We start from the raw sequence: 26,348 nt of genomic DNA on the forward strand, positions 1-26,348 counted from the left end.
TGGAAGACAAGAACACTGAAGAAAAAGCCTTGTATCTTCACAGAAGGAGCCAATTCCATTTTTAAAACATACAATTTTATATTTATAATGCAAAACAACCTCTTTTTTTCTGTTTACTTTTGAGAGAAAGAGCGCAAGCGGAACAAGGGCAGACAGAGAGGGAGACACAGAATCTGAACTAGGCCCCAGGCTCTGAGCTGTCAGCACAGAGCCCGACGTGGGGCTTGAATCCACATACTGTGAGATCATGACCTGAGCCAAAGTTGGGTGCTTAACCACCCAGGTGCACCCAAACAACCTCTTTTTTCCTTTGTATTTATTTTTTAATTTACATCCAAGTTAGTTAGCATATAGTGCAACAATGATTTCAGGAGTAGATTCCAGTGATTCATCCCCTACATGTAACACCCAGTGCTCATCCCAGCAAGTGTCTTCCTTAATGCTCCTTACCCATTTAGCCCATCCCCCTCAAAACCCCTCCAGCAACTCTATGTTCTGTTTATGAGTCTCTTATGTTTTGTCCCCCTCCCTGTTCTTATTTTTGCTTCCCTTCCCCAATGTTCATTTGTTTTGTATCTTAAAGTCTTCATATAAGTAAACTCATATGATATTTGTCTTTCTCTAATTTTGCTTAGCATAATACCCTCTAGTTCCAACTATGTAGTTGCAAATGGCAAGAGTTCATTTTTTTTTTTATTGCTGAGTAATACTCCATTGTATGTATGTATGTGTATATATCACATCTTTATCCATTCATCTATCAATGGACATTTGGGCTCTTTCCATACTTTGGCTATTGTCAACAGCACTGCTACAAACACTGGGGTACACTACCCCTTTGAAATAGCACACCTGTATCCCTTGGATAAATACCTAGTAGTGCAATTGCTAGGTTGTAGGGTAGTTCTATTTTTAATTTTTTGAGGAACCTCCATACTGTTTCCAGAGTGGCTGCATCAGTTTGCATTCCTACCAGCAGTGGAAAAGAGATCCTCTTTCTCCACATCCTCACCAGTATCTGTTGTTGCTGGAGTTGTTAATTTTAGTCATTCTGACAGGTGTGAGGTGGTATCTCATTGTGGTTTTAATTTGTATTTCCCTGATGATGAGTGATGTTGAGCATTTTTTCATGTGTCAGTCCGTCATGTGGATTGGATGTCTTCTTGAAGAAGTGTCTATTTGTGTCTTTTGCCCATTTCTGCACTGGATTGTTTTTGGGGTGTTGTAAGTTCTTTATAGATTTTGGATACTAATCCTTCATCTGTTATGTCATTTGCAAATATATTCTCCCACTCCATCGATCGCCTTTTGGCTTTTCTGATTATTTCCTTCACTGTACAGAAGCTTTTTATTTTTTTTTTTTTTTATTTTTTTTTTTTTTAAATTTTTTTTCAACGTTTATTTATTTTTGGGACAGAGAGAGACAGAGCATGAACGGGGGAGGGGCAGAGAGAGAGGGAGACACAGAATCGGAAACAGGCTCCAGGCTCTGAGCCATCAGCCCAGAGCCTGACGCGGGGCTCGAACCCACGGACCGCGAGATCGTGACCTGGCTGAAGTCGGACGCTTAACCGACTGCGCCACCCAGGCGCCCCCAGAAGCTTTTTATTTTGATGAGGTCCTAAGAGTTCATTTTTGCGTTTGTTTCCCTTGCCTCCAAAGACGTGTTGAGTAAGAAGTTGCTGAGGCCAAGATCAAAGAGGTTTCTGCCTGCTTTCTCCTCCAGGATTTTGATGGCTTCCTGTCTTACGTTTAGGTCTTTCATCCACTTTGAGTTTATTTTTGGGTATGGTGTAAGAAAGTGGTGCAGGTTCATTCTTCTGCATGTCGCTGTCCAGTTTTCCCAGCACCACTTGCTGAAGAGACTGTCTTTTTTCCATTGGATATTCTTTCCTGCTTTGTCAAAGATTAGTTGGCCTTACATTTGTGGCTCCATTTCTGCGTTCCCTATTCTGTTCCACTGATTGTTTTTGTGCCAGTACCATACTGTCTTGATGATTACAGCTTTGTAATACATCTTGAAGTCTGGGATTGTGATGTCTCCTGCTTTGGTTTTCTTTTTCAGGATTGTTTTGGCTATTCAGGGTCTTTTCTGGTTCCATTAAATTTTAGGATTGCTTGTTCTAGCTTTGTGAAGAATGCTGGTGTTATTTTGATAGGGATTGCATTGAATATGTAGATTACTTTGGGTAGTATCGACATTTTTACAATATTTGTTCTTCTAATCCAGGAGCATGGAATATTTTTCCACTTTTTTTGTGTCTTCAATTTCTTTCATAAGCTTTCTATAGTTTTCAGTATATAGATTTTTCACCTCTTTGGTTAGGTTTATTTCTAGGTTATTTCATGGTTTTTGGTGCAACCGTAAATGGGATCGATTCCTTGATTTCTCTTTCTGTTGTTTCATTATTGGTGTATAGGAATGCAACCGATTTCTGTGCATTGATTTTATATTTTGCAACTCTGCTGAATGCATGGATCAGTTCCAGCAGCTTTTTGGTGGAATCTTTTGGGTTTTCCATATAGAGTATCATGTCACCTGAGAACAGTGAAAGTTTGACTTTGCCTTGCCAATCTGAATGCCTTTTATTCCTTTGTGTTATCTGACTGCTGAGGCTAAGACTTCCAACACTACGTTGAATAACAGTGGCAAGAGCAGACATCCCAGTCGTGTTCCTGACCTTGGGGGAAAGCTCTCAGCAAAACAACCTCTTTCTAATCTTTTTTGTCTTCTTTTATATTCTGATGAAATGTGTGTGCATATGTACAAGGTTTACAGCACTACTGAAAATCCAATTAAAAGTACACAACACACACACACTGAAAATCCAAATTTGAACAACTTTATTCCTATAAGGAACCAGCTATAAGTGGTTTCCACATTCAGATCATTTACCATATTACTACCAAAACTGGTAAAGATACATAGCATAATGGTCCAGTTCCTTTCTATTTAAAGTCTTCCAAATTTGTAAGAAATTAAGCCAGAGAATATACCACAGATTCTCAACAGGATATTCTGTCTCCTTGAAGAAGTAGTTTAAGGATTTTTTATAACACATAAGCCCTGATCTCTTCTCTCAGTTACAGTCAACACAACCTGGCTTAAATAGGTTTTCTATATGGATAGTACCAAGTTCAAGACCTCACATTTCTAGGTCTTTTTTGCTTACTTTAAGTCAGGTATTGAGAGAGAGCGAGACAGCAGGCATGTGCATGAGCTGGGGAGGAGCAATGGCTGGGGTGGGGGGGGAGGGGTGGTGGTGGGATTATCCCAAGCAGGCTCTACACCCAGTGCAGAGCCCAACATGGGGACCCAACTCAATGATGGTCAGATCATGACCTGAGCCAAAATCAAGATTCGAACACTTAACCAACTGAGTCACCCAGGTGTCCCTAACTCAGGTTCATCTTTTTTTAAGTTTATTTAACTACTTTGAGAGAGAGGAAGAGAGACAGAGCATGCAAGCAGGGGGAGGGTCAGAGAGAAAGGAGAGAAAGAGAATCCCAAGCAGGCTCCATACTGTTCAGGTTATTCTTAAATGAAGTTTGTTATGTCTGTGAGACTGCACAAATTAAGTATCCATGATGGGGCGGGGGGGGGGGGGGGAGAACACATTCTATTTTACTATTCTTTCTTTACTCGTTTTTAAAGTAACTTGTTTGTTGTCCTGGTTTATCAATATTGTGGGAAAAGAATTTCATGACCTCTGAGGTTAAATTCTCATTCAGGCTGAAAATAAAATGGCTTTGTTTTCATTCACAAATTTTCTCCTGTTTAAAAACAGTAAATGTAACCTTTCCTTAACAAAAACACAATAATCCTTTCCAATCTGGCCACCTTGTCACATGATCTAATTGTCGTCTTCATCAGTATGGAGAAAACTCACTTGAAAATTAAAAAAAACAAAAAATCACTCCCTGGGTTAACTTCTTATAAATGTCATCAATAACAATGATTTAACATTTATAATCTCCATAAAGGCAAGGGCCAAGTCAGTCTTCTCTACTGTATAGGAAGAGCTTGCCATAGTGCCTGACAGAGTAGGTGCCCAATACACATTTAGCAAATGAATAATATGCAGCAGGTACTATAATATAAGTAAAACAATCCATGTTCTCCATAAGGACTTATAGTGGAAGAGGCAGATAGAGGTTTGATTAAAGTATTTCCTTCCAAAATACATTAGCCTTTATTTATAAACGGGTAACTGATTTTCCCACTACAAATTTATTTTGTAACAACTGCCTCCTAATGAAAGGAGTATGGGTAAGTTAAAGGTCAGCAAGAAATTCTACCTTAAGTTTAATGGTCAATTTTACTTACGAAAGTGCTTTCACATTAAACAACACATTCTCTACAATCACTCCAAGCATTTTATTAACCCCATCTTACAGATGCAAATACTGAGGCTAGCAAGATTAAGCAACTTGAAACTTGTAATTAAAACGTCCTAATGAAAACTAAAATTACCAAGAAGTGATCCATGCAGAAAATTTTTTGATTTGTTACTGTACAGTGTACCCTGTATTTTTTGTTTTTGATACTGTTTTACCTTTTTAAAAATTATTTAATCCTTTTTGGTTTGTTTTGAGTTGTCAATTGACAAATTTTATATTTAAAAAATAATCTACACCACCACAGTCATTCAAGTTCTATATATCTAAGAATCACTAATTATTAAGAACTTGAATGTGTCTATAGGATATCCATGATAGTGAAAACAACATAAGCAAAAAAGAGATAGAAATGGGGTTATTATTACCTCAGTATCCTACCTCTCTTTTTGCTTGCTAATTCTCCACTAGAAAGATAAATGAATAATGGCTACTACATGTACAAGTCCAAAAAGGCTGAGAATTATTTTAATAATGTAATTCATTTCATCCTACTACAAAACAATTAAGTTCACTAGAAAGTAATTTTAAATGTTAACTGTATAGGTTTGAGGTAGAAAAATAAGATGTATAAGATTAAAAGAGGGAAAAAAAGCAATTCTCAATGACTTCTTAGCTAATCCTCAAATAAAGCAAAGAACAAGAAAATGAGATAAAACAATGAACAAAGTATTGGGAATAAACATACAATTGAAAGTCTGCTCAGACCATTCTACTAATATTGTGCCTCTCCTCCTCCAGCTTCTGATAAAGATACAAGAGGGCAGTTCTACTTCTGCAGGCAAGAACTACTAAGAACAAAAAATTAATATAAGGTATTAGTGATAAGGAAATGTTTTTACCTTGATTTACCTGAGATTGCTAAAAGTATTTCTCTGGTCCTTTTTCTTTTAGCTCTAATTATAAGTATTTTCAAACACATACATATGTTGAGACAATAGTATAATGAACCAGAAAAAAGGCACCAAAAAAATATGTGTTCCCCTAGGAAACATCTGGGTTGGCAATATCAGTTTAAATAAATGACCACCAGGAGGAGCTCACCTAGTATATCTAAAGGGCCACGGAGATAGTCATTCAGATTCACTCGAATCAAAGGAAAAGGGAAGGCTAATTAATCACAGAGCATAAGTCTGGGTCTAAACACTTCAAATGCCACTAGGTCAATAATGAAAAAAAAAACAAAACAAAACAAAACAAAACTCAACCCACTCAATCCAACCAATTTACTCCAGCCAACACCCAAGACTCACAAAACCTGCAGATATCATTATTTAGAATTCTCTGCCAATTTCGAGCTATTAAGATAGATTACACAATTTGATTGTCCAAACTGTGAAAATTCACCCTCCAAAACAATTTCCTTACAAATCAAATACATTTTTCCAAATCATCATGTGCTTAGAATTATTTAAGGCTATAAGGAAGTCAGAAACAAAAACTGAGATTTACCAAGATACTATTTTATAAAGTGTGTTACTATTCAAAGCACATTTTTTCATCATGTATTTTATATATAGACTTCAATTTTTATATACTATAGGAAATATGCCCCTTCAATAAACTTCAGGAAAATTAAATACATAAGTGATTATAAATGACTTTCTCACTCTTTTCAAGAAGACTGATTTATAACATTTACATATTTGGAGGTAAGTGAACGTGGAAAGTAGAGAGAACTGCTACATAAATTCCAGAGGCCAACACTAACACTGTGTTCTAGATTTGTTCCAGGAGGCACCATTCACACAGAATGTATCCAGAGTGGTGCAACTCAAGCGTACTAAGGAGAGAAAAATAAAACTTACAATAACCTATTAGCTAAAATACATTTCTTCTGAAAACAGCTACAAGACGGTCAAGCAGATTTGGGATGATACTGAAAGGGCTCATTTCATCTCAATTCCTCCTCTTTTTCAAAAAAGGTAGTTGTATTTTAAATCTACCCCAGGAATAGCAAGATAGGCACCTGTACCAAATCGCTGCCATTAATATGTGCCTTCAACTTTAAGGTCTTGGTATTAGTTCATATTTACTTCTTGTACAATCAATTTAATCTTCAAAAAGCTCTAACTTCCCTGAATAATGAGAAGTTCTATATATTTTATCTAACATTTAGCTCTACTTGTAATATTAGAAATAAAAAGTATATCTTCCTAACCAAAATTAAAGATGTTCTAGTTCTAGGCAACTTGAAAGAAGTAAATGAATGAACAAACAAGAGGGGAGCTAACCACCCATAAAATATTAACCAAGAATAATTTTAAATAAGAAGGATAAAGAAAATATATTATTTAATAATTAAAACAACATGAAATTTAAAAATATGTAATATTACTTGCCAAAATTTTGCCTCTAGCTATCTTTAAAATTTTGGCTAATCCTTCTGACAACCAATTACAAGAAAAACTTACATTGGTAATATACGGTTCAATAGCTTGAGCTGTCCTCTTCAGTAAAGCCTTTGCCAAATCATAGGCTTGTTTGTTTAAATTCTGAAAAACATAAAAAAAAAAACCTATATTATATATTATATATATTATATTGTATTATATATATTATATATCTCTAATTATGAAAAACAAAATATTACCTTTATTCAAAAAGCTGCTCCTGAGTACATAAATGAGAAGACCATCTAAAACTCAATTCAAATAAAAGAGAAGGCAAAGACATTTTTCTTCTTTTAAGACTGACTAGTCTACTAGATCATAAGATCCCTTCCAAGAAAGGAAAATTACATTCTCTTCCTATTTCATTCACAGCATGAAGTAAACCACACAGAAACGGTCAACAAATTTTTATTAGTTGGGAGAGGAGATAGTCATTCTACATCTAGTCCCGAAGTCAAATCAGTTCAGGGGAGTACAAACACAGGCTGTTTTACCTCAGGTCCAGAAGAACACGTCATAAGAAAATGAGCTGGGTTCTAATGTGAACAGGAATAGGGGGCCCATAGGTGGGGAAAGACAAAAGAGTTTGGGGCACCTATGGGACAGCAAACTTACTCAAGGACATCTCAGACCACAGTTGAGGCCAAGGATACAGCAAACAAAACAAACAGTAAAATATGAAAAGAAAAAAGGCAGAAGAAAAAAACATCTTAAGAAAACATGTTTCTAAGAGATCCTGGCAATGACAGAAACAATCAAGACCAAAGATCTGAAAGAAAATTGCTAGTCCAGTTTAAACATCCTACAGAAAACAGGTACACTGTAGATATCCTAAAACTCACATTCAGCTTATTTTTAGATTTACATCTATTGATGCTTCTACTGAATTACTTCTTTCATTTCTTTTTTTTTTTTTTTTTTAACATTTTATTTATTTTTTTTTGGACAGAGAGAGACAGAGCATGAACGGGGGAGGGGCAGAGAGAGAGGGAGACACAGAATCGGAAACAGGCTCCAGGCTCCGAGCCATCAGCCCAGAGCCTGACGCGGGGCTCGAACTCCCGGACCGCGAGATCGTGACCTGGCTGAAGTCGGACGCTTAACCGACTGCGCCACCCAGGTGCCCCTATTTCTAAATGCCGTTAGGTATTTTACTACATAATACACTACAGCTTATTTACTCATTCTCCTATTCATAGACTTTAAACTGTATGTCTTGTACATGCTTCTTTGTGCATATTAGACATTTTCTGTAAATTCTATCGCTGCCATTTTTTAAATGGGCTGTTTTGTCCTTATTTATTTGTAGAGTTTCTCTAAAATTCTACACACTAAAACTTTGTCAACTTTATGTATAACATATCTTAGTCTACACTTGTCTTTTCACAATGTTTATAGTATCTTAGAGCATAGGGAAGTTTTTAAACTTAATGTAACCAAATCTATCAATACTTTCCTATTTGGCTTGTGCTCACTGTATCTTTCTTAAAAAAATTTCTTCTACAATGAGGTTAAGATGTTGCTTTATATTTTCAAATAAAAATTTAAAGATTTGTTTTTCAGATTTGTATCTTTATTCTACCTCCTACTTTTATGTATGGTATTAAGTAATTATTTCCCATATGGATTTTCAATTGTCCTAAAACCAATCATTAAATAAACAGTACATATTCCCTTCAATGACCTATAATACCCACACTTTGAAGTTTCTACGTAACTATGCATCTATTTGTAAACTCTCCATTACTTCCATATGTCCCGTTGCCTACTACTGCCTGATTATAGTCAAAGGGATATGGAAACAGTGTCTTAATACTAGGTGGTAGAGTAAGTCCCCACTATTCTATTCTTCAAAATTAGTTATTATGGGCCATTTACTCTTCAATGTGAATTTTAGAATCAGTTAGTCAAATTACCCCCCCACACACACAACACACATTCAAACTTTCTGTTTTGACTGGATTATCTATTAGTATGCATAAAACTGGAATCATGATGATACTGAGTTTCCCACCCATAAACATAACAAATCATGCAGAATATCTAAGTCTTCTTTTATACTTTTTCCTGAATTACAATGATTTTCAGCATAATTGTCCACATTTTTGTGAAATTTCTAAACAGCTCAAGTCTTTGTTAAAGCTACAAATTTATAAAATTATACCAACAGCCTTTAATATATTGATCTTATATCTAGCAACCTTGCAGAATTTTATTTGTTTTAGAAAGTTATCTATACACTGTTTTGTGTTTTCTACACAGGCAGTCATATTATCTGCAAACAATTTCAGTTTATTTCTTTTTAATCCTTTTATCTTTTATTTATCTCATTTTACTCCACTAAAGACACTTAATTGATGCAGATTAGAAATGGCACAGTTCCCTTTTTCCTGAGTAAATAAGTGTTCCTAACTCCAAAGAAAATTCTTCAGCATGTACCATATGTACAGTATCATACATATTCTTACCACTTTTAAAATTTATTTTTTATATTTTACTTAACATGAAGTGCAATATTGGTTTCAGAAGTAGAATTCAATGATTCATCACTTACATACAACACCCAGTGCTCATGACAAGTGACCTACTTAATACAGACACCTAGGCCATCTCCCACTCACCTCCCTCCATCAACCCTTAGTTTGTTCTCTATCATTGAGTCTTCTGTGGGTCATATCCTTATCACTTTGCTAAAAGGTTTTTATCATAAGTTACACTGAATTTTATCAAACTGTCTTTTTCTACATCTACTGATACTTTTTTCTTTGATCTGTTAATTTACACAAATATCTTAGTCTCTAAGATTCTCTAATGTTTATCCATTCTTATATTCCTAAAATAAAGCCAATTTGCTCATTATAAATAGTTTACACCGTTCCAAATGTTATTATTTTATATTGAATTTATGTGATATGATTACAACTTTAGACTAAATTAGCCTATGACTCTTCTAACTTGCTTGGCTTTGTCTACTTTCTCTATGAAGATTATATTCCACTCATAAAGTGAACTGTGGAGCATTTCTTCCTTTTCTATAATCTAGAAAGGTGTACTTGACATTTGAATTGTATGCTACTTAAATGATTAGGAGTTATCTCCTGACGTTCAGTTTAAGTTCTTTTGTGGTTGGTTTGTGTTCCGCTGCTGTTACTTTTATTATTGCTGCCACTGTTGTTTGGGAGGAAGGGATTTTGTTCATTTTATGGATACAATTTTTAAAACGAATTCTATTTCTTTTACTGGTTAAAGGTTATTTAAAATTTTCTCTGGCAAGTTATATTTTCTAGGAAATTCTTTTACCTAATTTCAAATATATTACCATAAAATATTGTTCATAGAACTGTCTTTTTAGCTTTTTAATGTCTGTTGTTCCCCATTTCATTCCAAAACCATATATTGATACCATCTCTTTTTTTCTGATTCAACTTACCATGGATTTGCCTATTTAATACATTTTTCAAACTGCCAGCTTTGAGTTTGTGTGAAATGTACTGTATTTTCTATGTCTTTAATTTCTGTACTTGTTTTCTTCCTTGTATACGGTGTATAATCTGATTATTTTTATAAACTTCCTGAATTGGACACTTGGCTAATAAAATTAGATTTAAAAAACATTCAGGGCGCCTGGGTGGCTCAGCTGGTTGAGCATCCAACTTCAGCTCAGGTCATGATCTCACAGTTTGAGGGTTCGGGCCCACGTCAGGCTCTGTGTTGACAGCTCAGAGCCTAGAGGCTGCTTCAGACTCTGTGCCTCCCTCTCTCTCTCTGCCCATTCTCTGCTAGTGCTCTGTCTCTGTCTCTCTCTCTCTCAAAGATAAACATTTAAAAAATTAAAAAAAAAATTTAAGCTGTATCCTACAAGTTTTAATATGTATCATTTTAATTATCATTTCTAAATATTTCAGAATTGCCATCATTTATTTTTTTGTTTTTGTTTTGTTTTTAATTTTTTGTTTTCTTTCTTTCTTGCCCCCCCACCCCCACCCCACCAAGCCCTTGTCTTGAGGGCTGACTTTCAACAGATCACAGCGAGGGAGCAGCTCTGCTATGTACAAAACCCCAACCATTATGATTTATTCTTTTGACATGTTAATCATGGTTGCTATAAACTTGTTTGTTTCAAATCTTCAAAATTCCCACAAACTTTATAATCATTGGGAAAACTGTTGAGATAAGCCACCAAGTGGTGAATTTGTTTCTTTCTCTTTGTAATTCTTTCAGTTTATACTCTATATATTTGAGCCTACATACATGCAACTTTGAATATCTTCCTGAGAACTAAATGTTTTATCATTGTACAAATCCCTTCTTTACCCAGTAATGACTATTACATCTGATATTAGTACAACTTGTTTCAGTTTTCTTTCAGTTAATATATGCCTGGCAAGTCTTTTTTCCATCCTTTTATAAGCTTTTGACTTTTTTGTGACAGTACTTTTGTTCTTATCTCTTTGACCAACTGTATTATTATTATTATTATTATTATTCCTATTTTGTGAGAGACATGCACAAGAGATAGTGGAGGAAGGGCAGAGAGGAGAATCTTAGGCAGACCCTGCAACCGGCATGGAGTCCAACACAGGACTCCATCTCAGGACCATGACATCATGACCTGAGTTGAAATCAAGAGTCAGACACTTAACTGACTAAGCCACCCAGATGCACAACACCACCCCCCCCCATTATTTTCAATCCAGTATGACAGTCTAAGTAGCAAATTTAGACCATTTACATTTATTGTAATTCTTTCTTTTACTCTAATCCTGAAAATTTTAATATGAATACTTCAAGTCTGATGTTAATCAGTAGCTCTATACTCCCCACCACCACCAGGATTAGATCACTCACTGACTCTCCATTAAGCCATTCAATCTCATCTGTTATTTGTTATTCGTATCCAGTAATTCAGGACTATTTTGTTAACATCCCTGTAGTCATTATCATTGCTACTATTTTTTTTAATGTATTAGTTCTTATTTGGAGCATTTCTTTGTACATCATTATTTCTTGTTCCTTCTTTTAATTCAACTTCCATCATTCTACAATACTCACATAGTTCATTCAGGAAGAATCTATTGACAAGTGAGTATTTAATATCTTAATTGCACTCAAATTGGATATGTGACTACACACACCTACACATACATGCACAGTTATTTTATCTTAGCACTTTGGAAATATAGTCCCATTATCTTCTGGCATCTATCCTTGTTACTGAGAAGTCGGCAATAGATTAATCTTTATTCCTTGGTAAGTGTCGTGCCTTTTCCCTTTGGGTGCTTTATAGATTATTTGGCATTCTAGAATTTCTGTTGGCATTCTAGAATTTCTGTTGGCATTCTAGAATTTCTCCAGGATGTTCCTGGACTGGGATTTATTTTTATTTATTCTGCTCATGACTTTTGCTACCTAACCCATAAATCCATGCATTCCAACAGTTCTGGAGAATTTTAAGCAAATTTTTATTTAAACATTTCTTCTCTACTCTCTACTTTGTGTTCTGAAATCACTATAAACTATATTGGTCCTTTTCATTCTGTTTTTCATGTCTCAGTATTTTTCATGTCTTCTTTATCTCACTTTACCTGTATAATTCCTTGATCTATCTCCTAGTTTTCAAAATCTTTTATAACCCAATAAAGATCTTAATTTCAATGACCATTTCTCATTTCTACTTTTTTCCTAAACTTCTTTCATATATCTAGCTATTACGTTTTTAACTCTTATTTTCATGCCTTTGATCCCTTGAAGCATATATTATCTTTAAATCTTTTAAGGTATTTATTATTTTTATCTAACAAATGTATTATCTGAATGTTTAGGTCTATTTGCAGTATTTAACTTTCAGCATTGATGGACTATTTTAAGAATCTGGAAATACTAGAGGCACCTGGGTGGCTCAGTCGGTTAAGCGTCTGCCTTCGGCTCAGGTCATAATCTCCCGGTTTGTGAGTTGGATTGTGAGTTGGAGCCCTGTGTCAGGCTCTGGTCTGAGAGCTCAGAGCCTGGAGCCTCCTTCAGATTCTGTGTCTCCCTCTTTCTCTGCCCCTCCTGCATTCATGCTGTCTCTCTCAATAATATAACAAATAAACGTTAAAAAAAATTTTTTTTTAAAATCCGGAAATATTAAATTATGCAGTCATCTTCATGGAAGCACTTTTTGTGTGAATGTCATATACTTGTGAAATTAGATTATACCGTGCCAGGAAGTTCTTCAGTTTGCACAGATCTTTATACTCGTGACTCCCTGGCCCCTCTTTTTAACTCTCTCTTTTATCCCTTTCACAGAACCATTATTTCCAACTGTTTACTGGAGAGTTAGTCATTTTCTTTCTTTTTTTTTTTTTTTAATTTTTTTTTTTCAACGTTTATTTATTTTTGGGACAGAGAGAGACAGAGCATGAACGGGCGAGGGGCAGAGAGAGAGGGAGACACAGAATCGGAAACAGGCTCCAGGCTCTGAGCCATCAGCCCAGAGCCTGACGCGGGGCTCGAACTCACGGACCGTGAGATCGTGACCTGGTTGAAGTCAGACGCTTAACCGACTGCGCCACCCAGGCGCCCCGAGAGTTAGTAATTTTCAAAGAACAACACACACAAACAAGTCTTGATTAATATCACCAAGGGAAGAAACACTGTCATGAACATATCCTTTGTCCAGAAATTAGTAGAGACTTCCCTTTTAATTTCACCCCCCACTCCATCTAACTACTGCTGTCTTAGAACTAAGGCTCTAACTGCTTTCAGCATCTCCTGACACATAAAGTTATATGATAGCATCTAAGTAGTATTAACTCACTCCTTGAAACATATCCTACACCACACAGTTATTACAGATATTTTATCACATAAACTACATCTACTTAATTAGTAACTAATAAGTATACCATGTTTTACTAACATTTATTAATATTAACCAATAAAACAGATTCTCTAAAACTAAGGTTAAAGCAGGAAAAATTGTATTTGGAACATAAGCACAAATTCTTGACCTTAATATTAACAGGCTTTAGACATATTGGTATATGTTGCTACTTACCTTATGTGCAGGTACCAGATTTACCAAAACTGTATCCAAAAGCTCCTGAGATACTGTATCACCTTCACAAATAATAGAACTCATGAGGTCTACCATGTGCATATGAACTTTCTGATTGTGGCCATTGCTGAAATTCAAAATAGATATTTTATTTAAAGCATACAGGATTCAGGGGTGCCTGGGTGGGTCAGTTAAGTGTCGGACTTCTGGTTTAGACTCAGGTCATGATCTCACTGTTCAAGAGTACAATCCCCACATGGGGTCCACAGTGACAGTGCCAATAGTGGAGAGCCTGCTTGGGATTTTCGCCCTCCCCCTCCCCTCTCTCTTTCTCCCTCTCCCTCCCCCTCTCCCTCCCCCTCCCTCTTTCCCCCACCCCCTCCCTCTTTCTCCCTCCACCACTGCCCCTTCCCACCTGTCCCTTGTTCACGCACATGTGCACATAAACATTTTCCTAACACTAGTATAACATGAAGTATTAGGATATATACAACTTCGCAAAGGACCACGCCTTCTCTCAAAAATAATAAAAATAAAGTGTACAGGATTTAATAATAACATGGTACTGAAGAACACTACTTTATAAAACATTATACTAAAATATCAAATCAAATTCCATATATTCACTTAAAGCTTCCCTCTATTCCAAATCTTATAGGAGCATCCAAAATATATTTTAACCTGTATTTCCTAGATTACTTTTCCCTAATTTTAACCAGTCTCACAATCAAAAGCAATTGAATCAAATATCAACTTTAGTTTTGCCTTAAATTCAGAAAATCAAACTGCTGTGAAGTTAATTCTAGTAGATAATTTTAAAGAATACACAAAAACTCAAGTATTTACATGAATCAAGGAGCCAATAATATTTATTTTTTTTTTTTTAATTTTTTTTTTCAACATTTATTTATTTTGGGGACAGAGAGAGACAGAGCATGAACGGGGGAGGGGCAGAGAGAGAGGGAGACACAGAATCGGAAACAGGCTCCAGGCTCTGAGCCATCAGCCCAGAGCCTGACGCGGGGCTCGAACTCCCGGACCGCGAGATCATGACCTGGCTGAAGTCGGACGCTTAACCGACTGCGCCACCCAGGCGCCCCAAAGAGCCAATAATATTTAAAGATAAAAAATATAATCCAAAAAATATTTTCATATTGGCTATATAGACTGCCTTATGCCACTCTTGTATTATACCTTACAAATTAAGTTCTATTCACTTTTAAAACATCTATAAAAATAATGTTAGTGAGGCTTTTTTTAAGTTTATTTACTTATTTTGAGAGAGAGAGAGAGAGCACAAGCAGGATAGAGGCAGAGGCAGAGGAGGAGAGAGAGAAAGAATCCCAAGCAGGCTGCACCCTGTCAGCTCAGAGCCTGACCAAGGGCTCGATCTTGTTCTAACCGTGAGATCACGGACCTGAACTGAAATCAAGAGTCGGTAGCTTAACAGACTGAGCCAAGCAGGTGCCCCATGTTAATGAGTTCTAATGTTACTTAGAACCTTCCAAATACTCATCATAACAAACAGTTAATGCATATATTCACTTATAGGTTTTAAATACTATGTATTTAAAATAAGTTATATGCCTAGTAAAATGAACTTACTTTATAACTGAAAATAATGTTCTGTATAACTGGGTAAAAATTTCATTGCTATCTTCCAACTCAAAGCATATGTTATACGACTTGACCCAAGCAATGTTCTAAAAATAAGAAACAAAAAAAGCGAAAGGTAAACACTTTAATTAGTAAAAATATACAAGCAAAAAACCCAATTTGAAATATCATCTCAAGATATATTGCTTACCTCAAGTAAGTAAAAATACCTATTAAATTGTGGGCTCTTTGTATCCTCTAGCCCCTTCAACTGCCTTGTTATAAACATAAATATATCCTTCAAAAAAAGAGACAAAGTATTGTTTAGATTATGAATGCTAAGCAAAAATATTCACTAAACTCCTAAAGCTAATTCAGCACTCATGTGTATCTACCATAATAAAGAACCAGGGGGAAAAACTGTATTTAGCTGGAACTTCTTAGAAAAATCTTACCATATGGAAACACTAAACATCTTATTGCCCTTCACAGGTAAACAGTAAATAATTTACCATGCTCTCAGATAAAGAAAAACCTCCATCTTAAAGCAAGTTAAAAAACTAGACCCAAAAACTAGTAAACCAAAATTTATCCTATTATGAGTATAACAAAGGTGGCAGTGACTGAGAGCTAATTAGGTTTGCTGGAACAGCACTATATAGATAATTATACAGCAAAAACACAGCTTGGGAAACTTAAAATTCCAAAATAAATCACCAAGTGAAAATATACTAGATCACAGAAACTTAGAAATTTTAAAAAGACCTGTGGAAGTTAACTTATAAAGCTTTCCTACCTAATCATTGTAATTACTTGTTTTTCCCCACCATTTCTTGATCTATCCCCATCTCCTGGCTTTTGATTTTTTTACTATGTCTTCCTTTTGTACCTGGATAGAGATAGGTTCAATGTCACTTTAAGGCAATTTTTATGGAGATAAGCCTTTTAAGATCTTAGAAAAGGGTAAAATTAAAAAAGCTAATTCTGCAAAGGAAGCATGCTAATCAATCAATACTAAGAAAAAAAATATGTCTCTTCTAAATAAAATGATAAGAATATTTTTAAAGGAGAAGAAAGATACAGGTAACTGACTAGCTTTTCAAAAAAAATACTATGAAAAGTACAACCTGCAAAATGGTTACTTTGATAGCAATACTGTACAAAATACATCCTCTGTGAATAAACCCTCCTAGTGTGATTAAGAGAAAACTAAGTGCCACACTGACTACCTGGAGATAGAAAGAAAACAATCATTTATAACCTCTACAACAATCACTGACCTATTACACATGAAGCCAGATGTATAAAAAGGGTTTTCTGATGACAACAATAAATTGACAGTGGAAATACGAGGATCAATGTCAGTTTTCTATTGCTGCTACCACAAAGAAAAATACAAACTTTATGCTAATCAATAGTGAAAACTACTCCATAAATATTTAGAGAACATCCTTGAAATGATTAAATTTTAAGTACTACCTCAACAAAACAAAAAGAAAGAGGCATTTAAAATAAGACCAAAAAATATGAACAGAAAATATAAGATACTTTAAATTTTTCAGGGATGGAATAATCCAAAACGATGCTAATTTAGTCTCAGCTCCTCAATATTCTTCCTATAAATTGTCCTGTTATAAATAGAACAGATGTGTAATATTCTTTTGGGAGGACTTTTCACTACCCAAAAGCTCTAGGATAAGTTACTGATGATGCAAACTGAGAAATCCACAAGACACAGAAGAAATCTGTGGCAGTACTCTTAAATTAGACCTTCCTCTTCATCAGAATGCCAACAAGACACTAGTAGGAAGAGCCCACATCCCATCTCCAAATTAGAGGTTTATAATTACAAAATAAAATATATACCTGGGTACACAAGTCCACAGATCAGCTCATGTCATCTACTTAAACCTCTGACCATTCTCAAATTTCACAATTCAATTCCACCTTTAAGTGACAAATACTGCCCCTATCCTGAGATTCTTTACCAAATTAAAATATTAAACAAATACGACCAAAGCAGGTTGGGCATTCCATGCTAGAATTTTGGCAGACTTGATGAAATGAGCAAGTTCCTCACTCCAATTATCAAGAAGCAACTCCATGAAATTAGGGGCTGTGTGATGACTCTTTTTCACCACTGTAAACCCAGTTCCTGACACATAATTAAAACATCAATACTTGTTAAATGAAATAAACCTAAACTGTCCGTCATTTTATCCACACTGGGTATTAATAATCTTATGGATTCATTCTCTAACCCAGTTTCCACAATTATCTTTTATCATTACTGGTTTTTCTCATTTTCTAACCTGCTTTATTCAATATCTTTTTGCACAGCTCTAGTTACTTTACACTTTCTAGCAGCTAGACTAATCATGCTAGTCTCCTTTTTTCTTTCCTCTTTTAAAAATTCTCCATTCATATGGCTTTACTTACTACTACTTTAAACAGGTACTAGGAGTCGTTCCTAACTTTTCATTAAAATTTTGTTCACTGTTTTGTCTTCCAAACAATTCACATCACAATCACACCTTCCTTTAAACGAATGATTCATATGGTATACATTCAGGCTTATATTAAATACCATGTTTTAAATAATGAATATGGTCTTCAGTATGGATGTTCAAAAGGGAAAAGTGTCCCCCTCCAAGTGTTGCTGAAACAGAGCTAATGATAACATACTATAAAAAGTATAGAGTACACTGTACTAATCTACTTCTTATCCTAAGGGTCAAAATTCTTTAATAAAAGTAAGTACTAAATGGGGTATGTGTGTGGGGGGGGGGGGTCTTTAAAAAGTAAAGTTGTTTAATAAAAGACAGCTGCAGGTAATGTCGAAAAATCCAAAGAAATTATCCAAATACCTTAACTCCCATTTTAGTTAGAAAGATAAATAGAAGCACCAGTTACTATTTTAAGTTCTTTAAGTCAGTACTTGCCTTTAGTTTATCAGGGGATGTGTAAGGAGCTTCAGGAGCATAAATCCTGAAAATATCGGCAAGGCAGCAGGCTACCAATAAGCGAACATCTTTATCAGGATGCTTGAGGAAAAAATCTGAAGCAAGATGTAAAGCTAGGTTTAAATAGAGCTCCTTTTCTTCTTCAGAGTCCTGGTCCATATCCATGAAAGTTTTCACAACCATCTGTACAAAAATAAAATAATGAAATAATGAAATCTTTCATGCAAAAATACAGTCATTTGAAATAACATCCAAATTAATTGCAAAGATTAACTTCCAAATAATTAATATAAAGTACTTTCATTTTTCCTCTGAGAGAAAACAGATCCTTCTAAAACTACAGAAAAATAACTTTTCTTTTAAAAGACTAAAATACTTTCCATTTACCCATCATACCTGCTTGCCAAATAAGTTTAAAACTAGCCTTATATTTAACAGAAGACCATTTGGGAAGAGAAAGAAAAAAAAAATAGTTACAAACAGAGAGGGAAGCAAACCATAAGAGAATCTTAAATAGAGAAAACAGGGTTGATGGGGATGGGGGGAGGGGACGGGGAAAATGGGTGATGGGCATTAAGGAGGGCATTTGTTGGAATGAGCACTGGGTGTTGTATATAAGTGATGAAAAACAGGAATCTACTCCCGAAGCCAAGAGCACACTGTATATACTGTATGTTAGCTAACTTGACAATAAATTATATAGATATTTTAAAAAACCCAAACAACTAGCCTTACATGGCATTTCTGGTCTTTTACAACTGGACTAAAAGGAGTATGTCCTTCTTAAAAACTGCACCCCTTTTTTATATATAATATACCTAATCTTTATATTATACTTCTTAGGAAAAGAAACAATTTATTTTTTCCATCTGAGCCATAAACCATTCCAGATATACAGATTTATATATTCAGCTAAAAAAGAATATATAAATATATTTAAGAAAGGATGATGAAAATGCATTCCTAAACACTAAAAAGCTACCATGAAGTGACTACCACAGCATCCAACAAAATATTTCTTGTGCCACTGTAAAAGAGAATATGAAATGGATAGTTATTAGCAGAACCCACTGACATGTATGGAGTGAGCAGAAATAACCTATAGGAAATGGTTCCTTTTTCAAAAACATTTACATAAAGGAAGCAGGACAGAAATAAAAATGGTGAGAATTGGTACCATTTGAGTTCTGTAAAAAGCTTTCTCTAATTTCAGTACCAGTTGTCGCAATGAACCCTCCATCTGTACTATTCTTACTTCAAATGAGACTTTAAATCGCCTAACTTGACAGGAGCACACATTTAAATACAATTCTAATGGAAAGGTAACCACCTGGCATCCACTAGGTGGTGCTGCGAATACTAATCAACAAGTAGGGCTGCCACCAAGTATCAATAGCTATGAGTTGGTCCTTAAAAAACACAAGGATTTCTACTCTGCCAGAGAGCTAGACTTCTGAGTAATAAATCATCTAATGTGTTGCTAGGGAACAGTGTTCATCAGAGGGCAGACCCTCAGTTCTATTATGCCAGACACCAGAAACAACAGTAGACTAATCCTGCTAGTGGGGCACTACAGTTAGCTTAAGGGCACGAGGTCCAAAGTTACTTCCTAACTTATTAATTTTATTGATGTAAGATGTATGCTTTGACGGCCTACGCATATTATGAAAAGAGGCAAAGAAAAAAAAAAAGAGAGACCCACATGCAGGAAACCATTACTTTCTCTAGAATCTCTTCACCAAAGAGGAAGAGTTTCAGTATACTTTGAATAAAATGTTATAGGAAACTCTAGAAATTATATAATGACACCTTACCTGTTAACAAATTGTTGTAATTCACAAAACTTATCCCCATAATTGTACATTTCAAAAACTACCATCAGCCCACATTAAATCCTTTTTATAATTCTCTAAGAGGGTTGCTAAAAATATGGGTAAGTATAAGTATAAATTAGGAAACAAAAATGAAGGAAAAGTATATTAACCAGATTTCTGGGCATAGATGTCAACAAAATAATGAAAACATATTACAAACACTAAATGTGAGCACTGTGGTAATCATTCCACCTAGATTAACAAAGTTTACTCAAGGGCTAGATAATGAGAATCCCTCAAAATTGTCTACAACTCAAATGGTGTTATAAAACTCAGTAACTCACATTTAAGTTGTCTATTAAAGATGTCTGAGAAAATAACATCTCTACGAGACACTAAATGTTAATCAGCCTTTAAGTAGAATTTCTGCATTTAATAATACTTTCTTAGCAAACAATAGAGAAGTTTACCTATCACTGCTGAAATATAATCTGAGGAAATAAATGAATACTCGCTTCTCTAAAAAGTCAATAGATGAAGAGAATGTAGATACACAGAAAATGGAACATGTCATATACAAAGGGCTTGTAGCTTCACTATTTTTAACAAAACATACACAAGTTCCTAACTAGATATAACACACACAAATTGGTATTTTTAATGTGCTCAAAGATGTCTTTTCCTTTGAATAATAAACTTCCAATATTTTTTGACATTCTAATACTTTATGCATAAAGGTATAATACTAAGACTTTATAGGAAATTTACGAGCATTAGGAATAAACCATGCAGCAATACCCATAAAACAGTACTTTGCTTTAAGGTTCCTAGGCCTTCAATGATTAATTAAGGTAGGTTTTCCAGTCTTAAAATACTTACTGGATAAATAATAATAATGTATCAAGCAACATAAACGTCTAGGTAGATATAATCTAGAAGGGAAAAAATGCTGAAAAATAAAAACATGTCCACTAACTGATGAATTAGCTTAACATTCTCTTTGGCCATTCTGCTCCTTTAACCATTTTATAATCACAGGGACTATCACCGCCCTGAAGCAAAAGTAAAATATTGTTCAAACACGTATAAAGAGACTCTAGCCATACAATGACTGCCTCATCTATGGAAGTTCACCATCAATCTTGATTCATTGCTGCATGTCAGAAGCAGGGAGAGAAGCTAAAAGTAAAGCACTTTAACCTACTCTCAAAATAACTTACAAGAAAGTAAAACACAGCCTGAGTGCTCAGTACAAAGACTGTAAACTTCCTTTCTTAGAGTAAAATGGTTGTTTTCTAAAATAAATGAGATATAGAACAAAGGAGAACTCTCTACAGACAACAAAGAATATAAAGAGTACTACAGATTGATTCTTTATGCTCAAGTATAGGAGGCCCTAGAAAGCCATTTTTAGCTTTCATTTGCTTTTTTAGCTTTCATTTGTTATTCAGATGCCCTAATAAAATACAGCTCTATGTGATTTCCACAGGTAACAGCCCACCCTAAACAGATGCCCCCAAAATGTAACACAATTATACTCACCTTTAACCGTCTCACCATTTCCTCTTTAGATATTTTATCTGAGATTTCTTTGACACCAGGAGGATAAGTAATTTTCCCATCATTGGTCCTTGTCTTTGAATGAGCCATGATGGAAATATTTTTACCCCTAAAATAAGAAAACTATTAGATGCAAACCAAAAAATAAGTATAAACAAAATTAATAATAAACATAAGTTACCTATCTTCCCACCAAGTAAGTGGGTACAGTAGGTCACCTCTCGAATTAACGAAAAACACTTTATTAAACATTTCCCCAATTTTTTTCAATTGTATGTTAATTTCCATTTCCACTACTGGCAAGCTAAGTTATTTGCACTAACCCTCCAACTACAAAAATTATAAATAATAAGGGGAAAAAAAACAAAATAAGCATGTTTTTTAAAGCATCACAAATTACTTGGCCAAAATAAAACCAAATACAAGACCTGAGAATAGTAAATGGAGCACTGGAACATTATATCCATTTAGGCTCTAAGGCCATTTGCCAACCCTGACAAATCTAGAGTTCAGTTTTGGTGGTCTTATGAGGCAAGAGGGACAGAAGTAAATCTCAACCTGTCAAAGTAGAATATCAAAGAGACCTTCCTGACATCAATGCAGAATACTACCCCATCTCCAAAAGAAATCACAAAGATAAGCCAGAAATCAACAAGTGCCCATGCCCCCATCACCAGGGGACAGCAGAGAAAGCTGCCTTGGTACTAAGCAAGGCAACATAGATACAAGGGAGGTACAGCTAATTAGTTTTTGCCATGGGCCTGCACGTTTGCTGAGGTTCATATTACCTGAGTTGTCCAGAGAACCTCAACATATGAACTCAGTGACCCCTGAGTGGTAGTACCTCCAAGCACCTAATTAAGTAAAATTCTGCACCTCAAACAATCAATCCCCACTATGATGTTTCCAGGGGTCAAAATGAGCACTATCAAGTCAAAAATAATCAAGAACCTGAAGAAACATGACACTTTGAGAAGGAATCAGCAGAAATACCAAACACCAAGACAGGACACACAAAGACTTCAGATGTTACAATTATTGAACAAATTATTAAACAAATTGCAAAACTATATTTATCATTAAAAAAATAACAAGGAATAAATAATTATACAGAGTAAACAAGAAAAGTAGAATTTCTAAAAATAAAAAATGCAAAAACTGAAATTAAAAACTCAATGGACATACTTATTAGCAGATTAGAAAAAGCTATCAGAATTAGTCAACTCGAAGAGAGGTCAAAAGAATATACAGAAGGCAGAAAAGTTTAACATGATTCACGGGAGTATCAAAAGAAAACATGAAAGAGACCTCTGTCTGAGGAAAACAGCACAAAATATCAATCCATAAATTCAAGAACGCAAACAGAATTAAATTCAAAATACTAAGAATTCTACAGAACAAAACCTTAAAGCCATCATATTACCTTGAAAGGAACAGTATTTAAACTAGTAAGTGGCTTCTCAGTAGCAACAATATAAGCCAGAAGACAGCAAAATGCCATCCTCAATGTGGGAAAAGACTATAATTGCAAAGCTAAAGCTTACATCCAAGGAATATAATTTTCAAGAATAGATTGGAATAAGGACAAATTAGCCAAAGAAAAACTGAAAGCTGTAAGTAAACATACAGTATTTAGAATATTGTTTAGCATATACTATGTGCCCCCCCCGCCCACCGACACAAGCTTACGTTTCTGAAGGAGTTCAAAATCAAGGAAACAATCTATGATAAGTCAAGATACTGAGCATCTTTGGTAGGAAACGTAACTAAAAGAGGGGTAAAGAGGCTATACTGGGTACAGGTAATGTTCTACTTCTTTATCTGGATGGTGGTTATAGAACTGTTTTCACTTTGTGTAAAGTCACAGAGCTAGACAATATTAGACAACATAATTTTTTACACTTTCCTCAGTTATATTCTACTTCAACAAAAAATAAAAATCTCCAAACATTAAAAAATTCATAAGTATACTTCCTAATAATGAATGAATCAAAAGAAAACAAGTATATGATCAATAAAGTAAAAACTCAGAAGACAATCATAAATTTTTGACATATCAGCATGTGAAAATTCAAATATGAAGAAAATCTATACCTTACCAAAAATGACTCAAGAAAAAAAAAATACCTTTAATAAACTTAATCAACAATCAATAAATATTCCTATAAGGAAAAAACTCCAGGTCTACATAGTTTTACTAGTGAGTTCTATCAAATAACTGAGGAAGAAATAATTTCAATGCCACATAAATAATTCCAAAGACTCAAAACACAAGGGAATCTTTTCCAACTAATCTTATACAACTAACTAGCACAACATATCAAAACCCAATGAGAAAAATCAAGAAAAATCACATACCATTCTTGCTCATAAACAAAGATGCAAAATTCCTAAATAAAATATTAGGAAACCAAATGTAGCAACGTTATTAAAACTTGGGTTTATCCCAAGAATGCAAGGTTAGATTCCTCATATTAACAGATTAAAAAGAGAAAAACAAGGGGTGCCTGGATGACCCAGTGGGTTAAGCATCCAACTCTTAGTTTCAGCTCAGGTCATGATCTCATGGTTCATGAGCTCTAGCTCCACATTCCCAGTGGGGAGCATGCTTGGGATTCTCTCTCTCTGCCCCTCTCCTGCTGGCATGTGCTCTCTCAAAACAAATAAACTGAGACAAAAAAAGAAAAACGGTGTGATAATCTCAATAAGTAAAGAAAAAAAAAGTTTGAAAACTTCAACAAAAGTTTGAAAACTAAGACAAAAAAGAGAAAAAGCTTAACAAACTAAAAACTGGATGAAAGTTTCCTTTATCTGAGAAAGGTCGGGTGTTACAAATACTATACACCATAAATCAGGTTTATTGATGGCCCATTAATCATGATCCACTGAAAGATTTTTACTTAGGATCAAAACATACACAAGCATACCTCCATCATCACTTCTACTTGACCCAGTAATAAAGATGGCAGTCAACAAAGTAAGAAATGAAGAATATAAAGATAAAAAAAGAAGGAACAAAACAGCTACCGTCTGCAGATTATATGATTATGTACATAGAAACTCCAAAAGACTTACAGATAAAATCTCAGAATTAAGAAGATTGAGTTTAGTGGGGCACCTGGGTGGCTCTCAGCTGGTTAAGTGTCCAACTCTTGGTTTTGGCTCACGGTTTGTGGGATCGAGCCCCATGTTGCAACAGCAGCATGGAGTCTGCTTGGGATTCTCTCCCTCTCCCCCCTGTCTCTGCCCCTCCCCCACTTGCACTGTCTTTGTCTCTCTCAAAACAAACTAAAAAAAAAAAGAGAGAGAGGGGCGCCTGGGTGGCGCAGTCGGTTAAGCGTCCGACTTCAGCCAGGTCACGATCTCGCGGTCCGTGAGTTCGAGCCCCGCATCGGGCTCTGGGCTGATAGCTCAGAGCCTGGAGCCTGTTTCCGATTCTGTGTCTCCCTCTCTCTCTGCCCCTCCCCCGTTCATGCTATGTCTCTCTCTGTCCCAAAAATAAATAAACGTTGAAAAAAAAAATTTAAAAAAAAAAAAAAAAAAAAAGAGAGAGAGAGAGAAGATTGAGTTTAGCAAGGGTATAGAGTAGAAAACTCAATATGTAAACATCAAATGCCTATAGCTAACACAATACATAACAGTAAAAGACTGAATAATTCCTCTGAAGATCAGAAACAGAACAAATACGTCTGCTCTTACCACTCTTATTCAAGATTATACCGGAAACCCTAGCCAGACACACTAAGGCAAGATAAAGGATATAGAAGCCACACAGATTAAATAGAAGCCACATTTCCAGATGGCATGGTTGTTACATAGAAGATTCTAAAAGAATCTACAAAAATAAAAAATAAAAAACTCATTCATCAAGGTTGCAGAATATAAAGCTCAATATACAAAATCAACTGTATTTCTATATACTAGCAAGGAACAGATGGAAACCTTAGTTAAAAGCACAATACTATTTTCAATCACTCCTACTATAAATGAAACACTTCAGTATAAACCTAATAAAACATACACAAGATTGGTATGCTGAAAATTATAAAATACTAATGAAAGAAACCACAGAAAATTTAAATAAATGGAAGACATACCATGTTCATGGATGGGAAAACTCACCATAGTAAAGATGTCAGATTTCCCTCAAACTGATCTACAGGTTTGGAGATTCTAACAAAATCCCAGCAAGACTTTTTGTAGACAGAAACAAGCCTATTCCAAAATGTATATAGAAAGGCAAAGGAACTAAAATTGATGAAACAATTTTAGAAAACAATGAAGTAGAAGGTAATCATTCTACACAACTTTAAAACTTTTTATATAGTACAATAAACAATACAATGTGATGTGGGTAAAAGGGACAGACCTATAGATCAATAGAAAAAAACAGACAACCTGAAAGAGATCCGCACAAGTATGCCCAATTGGTGTGTGTGCGTGTGTGTGTGTTGTTGTTGTTTTTACAAAGGTGGTAAAGCAACTGAATGAAGCAATAATAGTCTTTTCCACATATAGTGCTGGAGCAATGGATAAACACAGACTCGGGAAAAAAAAAAAAAGGAAAAGAAAAAAAAGAAAAAGA

At 35.0% G+C, this 26,348-nt stretch overlaps 1 protein-coding gene across 5 annotated transcripts in view; it reads right to left on the reverse strand.

The window, feature by feature from the left end:
- The window catches only part of PDS5B (PDS5 cohesin associated factor B), a 194,950-nt gene that overhangs the window by 106,167 nt on the left and 62,435 nt on the right, over window positions 1–26,348 (reverse strand). For all 5 annotated transcript variants that reach the window (XM_025923648.2, XM_086713920.1, XM_086713929.1 and 2 more), the window contains exons 2-7: window positions 21,746–21,872; window positions 18,369–18,572; window positions 15,638–15,724; window positions 15,436–15,533; window positions 13,831–13,957; window positions 6,813–6,893 (exon numbers count right to left, since the gene is read on the reverse strand). In XM_025923648.2, coding sequence (XP_025779433.1) covers window positions 6,813–6,893; window positions 13,831–13,957; window positions 15,436–15,533; window positions 15,638–15,724; window positions 18,369–18,572; window positions 21,746–21,853 — 705 coding nt within the window. In that variant the 5' untranslated portion in view covers window positions 21,854–21,872. The remainder of the gene's footprint in view (window positions 1–6,812; window positions 6,894–13,830; window positions 13,958–15,435; window positions 15,534–15,637; window positions 15,725–18,368; window positions 18,573–21,745; window positions 21,873–26,348) is intronic.

The sequence above is a fragment of the Puma concolor genome, chromosome A1, assembly GCF_028749965.1.
Source record: "Puma concolor isolate L17-30 chromosome A1, mPumCon1.1.hap2, whole genome shotgun sequence".
Lineage (NCBI taxonomy): Eukaryota > Metazoa > Chordata > Mammalia > Carnivora > Felidae > Puma > Puma concolor.